Source organism: Eublepharis macularius, chromosome 2, assembly GCF_028583425.1.
Source record: "Eublepharis macularius isolate TG4126 chromosome 2, MPM_Emac_v1.0, whole genome shotgun sequence".
NCBI classification, from domain to species: domain Eukaryota; kingdom Metazoa; phylum Chordata; class Lepidosauria; order Squamata; family Eublepharidae; genus Eublepharis; species Eublepharis macularius.
In genome coordinates this window covers 153,347,662-153,353,661 of record NC_072791.1, presented here as the reverse complement: position 1 = coordinate 153,353,661, position 6,000 = coordinate 153,347,662, and the positions used below count along the sequence as shown (strand labels likewise).

Sequence of the window (6,000 nt, the reverse complement as noted above, 5' to 3'; positions counted from 1 at the left end):
GCCGCCCGGGGGTTTCCCTGGCCCGCCCTCTGCCAGGCAAGCCGGGCCGCGAGGAAGGGAAGGGACCCTTGGCAAAGTGCCCGAAGCCAAGAGAGCGCAGGGGAGCCGTGGTGCGGGGACGAGGGCGGCTTGTGCGGCAAGCTGGGGCTGGGCAGCGCCGCGGTCCCGGCTGCAGCGCGCCCGTGCCTCCCCCGGCCCGCCCCGGCCCGCCTTGGCCGCCTGCCCCGGCCCTAATCCCGGCAGCTGCGCTCCCTCCCGCCGATCAATACGCCTTTCACTTTTTGCCTCTTGTTTGTTCCGCGGGGAGCGGGATCGATAGGAGGAGGGGGCGTCTCCGCTCGCTTCCGCTCCCCCTCCCCGGCCGCTCCTTCTCCAATTAGTCAGCCCTGGAGCCTGCGGGCGGGAGCGGAGCGGAGCGGAGGGGCGCCGCGCTGTCCATTGGACCCAAGCGCCAGCCGAGGCGGGAGGATCCGGGTCCGGCTGACCGCTTCCCTCTCAACTTTTTCCCCCTTCCAGCCGCCCCCCCCCTTGGCAAAGAGGCGTTTAAGATCCGCGGCGACGGAAGGTAGGCGTGAGGAGGGAGCCGTCCGCGGGCACCGGGAAGGGACTTACTTGAAGGCAGTGGGGTGGCAGAGCCCTTTCGGAGGAGCTTCACCAGCCCGCAGCAGTTGCAGCAGCCACAACGGCAGAGGCGGGCGGCGTGGTCTCCTTTCCTTGGCACGGACTTTGCCAGCTTGCGAGCGATTCAAACAAGTGGCTCCGGCGTCACTTTGGAGCGGTGGCTCTGGGAAGCCGGGTTGACGTTGCTGCCCGGCTCTTCCGCCTTGCCGCGTATCTTCCACTCCCCCCCCTTTTATTTGAGGATGAAATAATGTTGACATGCCTTGAATTATTAAGTATCCCCTGGATTTTATTAGCGCGCGATGCCTAAATGCTGCCTGTATCTGGTGGGGTCTTAACCGGGCGTGCGGAGGAGCGGCGCACACAGCGGCACAGGGAGCGGCGGGCAGGGCTGACAGCCGGGCTTGTGCAGATAAGCCGACGGAAGCACCCGCAGATCACTAGTGAGACAAGAGCCCAGCAGCAGTCCGGCGCTCCGGGGGCCTGGGGCCAGGTTCCCCGGTCCTCCTCCCTCTCCTCCAGCGGGCTTGCTAATTTGGGGGCGTCCTGCAGCAGCCAGGGGAGAGCGGCCGGTGCCGGGCAGCCCAGGCTCCCGCTGCCTCCCCTCCCTGGGGGGGTCGCGTGCTGCCTGGTGCCTCGGCACAGATGCCGATTGAGATTGTCTGCAAAATCAAATTTGCAGAGGAGGATGAGAAGCAGGCGGCGAAAGAGGAAGGGGACAAGGAGAGCTTGCTAGAGGAGCCCAGCCGGCCACGCCACCCTGACCTGGCTGCCTTTGCGGCCACCAGCACCTTGCACGGCCTTGGTCGCGTCTGCCGCTCGGGGCAGCTGGGAGTCCGGCAGGCCCTCTGGGCGCTCGCCTTCGTGGCCTCTTTGGCCTTTTTCCTCTACCAGGCCGCCCGCTCAGCACTCTTCTACCTGGAGCACCCACACGTCACTGCCTTGGGTGCGGAGGCCACGCACCAGATGATCTTCCCAGCTGTCACCATCTGCAACATCAACCGCTTCCGCCACTCAGCACTTACTGATGCCGATATCTTCCACCTGGCCAACATGACCGGACTGCCGCCCAAAGACCGCGATGGACACAAGGCCTCAGACCTTCTTTACCCTGACCCAGACATGGCTGACATTGTCAACCGCACTGGGCACCAGCTGGACGACATGCTCAAGAACTGCAGCTTCAGTGGGGAGAACTGCTCCGCGGAGAACTTCACTGTGGTGAGTCCTTTCCCTGCCCCTCCCCAAGCTCTGAGCTCTTCTTCCTCTTCCATAAAGCAGTGATAGGACTGGATGCTTTGATGCTACTCAGTGCCAGGACTGAGTTTGCAACTCAAGTTTCTCTCTGGAAGAGAGTAGGTGCCTGAGCTGCTCTGAAGCATGGGCTTCAGAGGATAGGATACCAGACAAGCTGCAGGCATCACACAAGGCCTGTGTGGAAGTGGAGAAGCGTGTACATAAGCTGGCTGGGAACTCAGGTACTGGCCATTTCTGAGGCTGGACAACTGTTCTTGTTCAAGTAGGGGAGGCCCCCACATAATGTGAAGGGAGAGAGGATCAAATAACCCTGTGAGTTATGAGCAGAGAGACCATAAGCTCTCCAGATGCCTAGAGCGGAGGAGAAGTGACTGGGTGGGTGCAGAATGCAACTGGAGGCTCTGACATTTCATGCTTAGTATCCACATGAACTGGAGAAGTGCTTCTCTCGGCTCCAATCAGATCAGTCTCACTGTTCAGGCTCTGTGCCCATAGTGGCATTGCCCAAGTCCCAACCAAGGTTATACAGCTGCCACTCTGCCATCCTCTGGGCACTTTCTGGCGTGGACCAGCCTGTACTATCAGGGAGGCTTCCCGCAGGCTGGAATGAGCCAGTTCCGCACTTGCTCTTATATTGAGTCTGAAAATCACAAATCCCTGCTGTGGTTTGGGGAAATAAATGTGCTGAGCGGGCGGAATACCTGATGGGACCCTTTTCAGACCATAATGACTCTGGAAATGAGCTGCTTCTCTCCTGCGGACACCCGAGGCTTGCTTCGCCTCCTGAACGCTTTGTGTGGAGGGGCGGGGGTGTGTGTTGGGGGTGTTGCAGGACAGGAAAATGCCTGAGGGGAGAAGTCGCACACAAACACATCATGAAACCAGTGGGTCAAAGGTCGGCTTCCTGGCCAGTGTGGCCACACATGCTCTCTCCTGTCCCCAAGATTCTGCTATGCCAGTAGTCGTCTGGTATGGTACAGCTGTAGGAAACATAGGCTGGGAATCCAGGAGCACATCTTCCTGTGGCCCTTTGGGAATCCTGCGCTACAGTTAGTTTAAAGTCCTTTGCAGCTTGAATTCCTTGTGAGCTATGTCAGAATGCTAGGCTGGAGTGCAGAGGGAAAGGCAACATTAAGCCATAGTGTGTGCGTTTGTGTACCCATGCATGCACGCGCATATATATACCAAAATCCAAATTCTCTATTCTAGGGTGGAATCTGGAAACATTATACAAATTAAGCCCTGCTTTCTGGCCATTGGAAATCCTCTTCAAGTCACCACAATTGCCACAAGCTTTTAAAAATCAAACTATAAGATTCATTACTATTATTACTGAAATACAGTCACAGGAGACTACCAATTTCTTGAGAGCGGATGTAGGTGTATAACAATTTCTCGACCAGACTTTTTTTTTCCCTGCAGGGGAAAAAAAACACAGGTCTGCATTTTTCTCCACAAGGCAAGTAGCAGCCTTAGAAGGGGTATTCTTATATGTAAAATGGCATGGAGAGAAAGGGTTAAAATTCCTTCTCATTAAAAAAAATTAGCTGCTTTTCGGTTACAAAATAAGAATTAGGACATCCACTCACAGATCTCTCCTGAATGGGTTGCTTAGCTTGGCAAGATTTTGCTAGGCATTGCTTCTCTTTTTGAGACTGTCTTTGCCTCCTGAAGGACTAGAAACTTGCTTTTTTACAAAAATAAAAGCTTTTTTTACAAAAATAAATTTTTGATCCAGTGTTAAATCCTGTGCTTGTGGAATATGGACAACTATGACCATGGTGCCATCTTTGTGGGGTTTGTATGCTCTTAGGAGGGAATGTTGATGGATGAAGATATTTCCTCCAGCAGCAGCCCAATGCCAAAGACATGGCTTTGAGATCATGCACTGTGGTGTCCCCCTGGGGGGCAGCGCATGCAGGCTAGGAGGACAGGACCACTTACTTGCTTTTTGTCCATTTCAGCAACAGTCCCTGCACTTTCCTGGGCTAAGGGCTGCCGTTAGGAGGCATGGGCAGAAATGAAGGGAAATGAGCATGGGGGAGTCAGAGACTTAGAGACAGTGCAGTTGGAAAGGGCTGCTGCAGAGGCACGCATGGGTCAGGTTTCCCCGCTGCAGCTGCTGCCTACAGCCACTCTGGCTGTTCTCTCGCCACCAAGCTGCCTGCTGCTCGCGTCGTTGCATCGCATGATGAATCCCCTTTAAAGATCCTGTAAGTAAGAGCGGTGCTCGGTAAATGATCTCCCTCTATTTAGCGTCACAAATCCACATTCTTTATGGGACGGCAAATTAAGGGGCCGCCGGGAAAATTCCCCGGCGTAAGCATCTCGTGTGCAGTAAAGCCCAGCCAGCTAGTAAATCTTGTTGGGCCATTGCTGAGCTGCTTCGGGCCTCCCTCCTGGCATTGGCCCGTGTCTGCCGTGTACCCCCTACTCTGTGTGTGTGTTTGTGTAGGAAGGAGGTGTTTGTTGGAAGAGAGATTACAGGCAGGAGACCTCACAGGCCACTATTCCCCCTGTGATGGACGCTGAATGCCTCTGTGTGTGAACCCTCCCACAGTGTGTGTGCCTTGGACTATTGGGCTGTGCTAAGCAGAGCCCCCCTTCCACTGCCTGAATTGTGAAGGGAAAATCAATGGCCTCTTTGTACTCCACTGGACAGGAGATTCCCTGGCAGTCCTGCTCTCCCCCTCAGCAGCTGGGGAAGCCAAGGCCTGGCATGTTATGCTTTGGCCTTTTTTCTTTCCCAGGATCCATTCATCAAGGGCAGGGAGGGGTCACCCAGGAAGCAAAAGGAGGGTTGGAGAGTTAACCTCTTTGTTGCTAAGCTGGAGTCGCTTCTAGCCAGCCACTTGGGCTAGCTTGGGGTTCCGCTTGCCCTTCTTTGGTCTCTGCCTCTTCACCTCATCCACATTAGGTGAACTTAAGCCCTGCAACCCCAAGCCCTTGCCCAGTACCCTCTCCCCCACCATGCCATTAGCAAAATTTTCCAGCCCTGGGGCTGCCAGTGGAAGTCCCATCTGCAGGGCAGGCACTCCCACTGGCCCACAAATTTCAAGCCTCTTCTCCCATTTTGGCCTGCAAGGCTACAAAGGATACAAGAGGAAGCAGAGAGGCTATCTAGGCAGAAGGGGGAGACTCCAAGCAGTGGGAGAGGAGGTTTCTCGAGGAGGGGCAATGAGGATTTGCACAGATAGGTGGGAGGGGTGTGTGCTTGAGGAATGTGTTCAGGCACACTCAAGAGAACAATTACCCAGCTGGCACCTGCTCAGCAGGGGTTCCACTTCCAGCATTTGGAGGGAGGCTAATGCATTTCTAAAAATTGGAATCGATGTCAAGAGCTTTTTAAAAAAAATCCTTTGCTGCTGGCCTTGCCACTCTATTTGAGAGGATGTTGGGGGGAGCTTCCCAAGCACTGGCCATTGCCATAAGTACCTGGGGGATTTAGGGAGGGCGGCAAGAAGGCAACGCTCCATGAGAAAAGTGCAGTCACTGTGCAGGGAGGGAAACCATGGTGGGGGCAGGGGGGGTTGACCCATTGAAGTGTTGTGGGTGAGGCTAGAGAGGGGTCAGAAAAGTTGGAGGGGTGCATGAACAGGACAGCAGTGAGAGAGCAGGAAGGGCGGTGTGTGCGTGCCCGAATAGAGCAATTGGCATCTCTCAGACCTTTGCGCTCCAGAATTTCAGAAGAGGTTGGGTGGGAATGGCACCTGCCATGTTAGCCACTTTGTTTGAGCTTCTCCTACACAGAGTTTTGGCTGGATCGTGAGGACAGAAGCACGTGGTGCGAGGGCGGGTCAGAGCCAGGGAGTGTAGGCAGATGTTGATCCTGAGGCTCCCCAGGCTCGGAGCAGCAGGGATGCCTGCCTGGTGCATTGTGGGCTCGAAGCACAAAAGCACACACATCCCTCCCCCCTTGCTGCTGCTCAGCCTGGCTTTGCCGCCTCGTTCCCCAGCTGTATAATCAGCGGCACCCCGTCTCAGTGCTGGGGCTGGCGATGACCTTTCCTCCACAATCGTACTTAATAAATGTCACATTTTCCAGCCTATTTTTACTCTGGGTAAATGAGTTCCCTGTGCAGCTTCCCCCTCCACCTGCCGCCTCTTGCCTGCCTTTTGGTG

The 6,000-nt window shown here is 55.5% G+C and overlaps 1 protein-coding gene across 2 annotated transcripts in view; it reads left to right on the top strand.

The window, feature by feature from the left end:
- Window positions 1–314: 314 nt before the first annotated feature.
- The window catches only part of ASIC4 (acid sensing ion channel subunit family member 4), an 85,454-nt gene continuing 79,768 nt past the window's right edge, over window positions 315–6,000 (top strand). Inside the window, exons 1-2 of one of the 2 annotated variants that reach the window (XM_054971570.1) lie at window positions 315–565; window positions 1,516–1,842. In XM_054971570.1, the coding sequence (XP_054827545.1) occupies window positions 1,588–1,842 (255 nt within the window). In that variant the 5' untranslated portion in view covers window positions 315–565; window positions 1,516–1,587. Of the gene's footprint in view, window positions 1,843–6,000 lie in introns of both variants that reach the window. The other variant, XM_054971569.1, reaches the window with a different exon arrangement.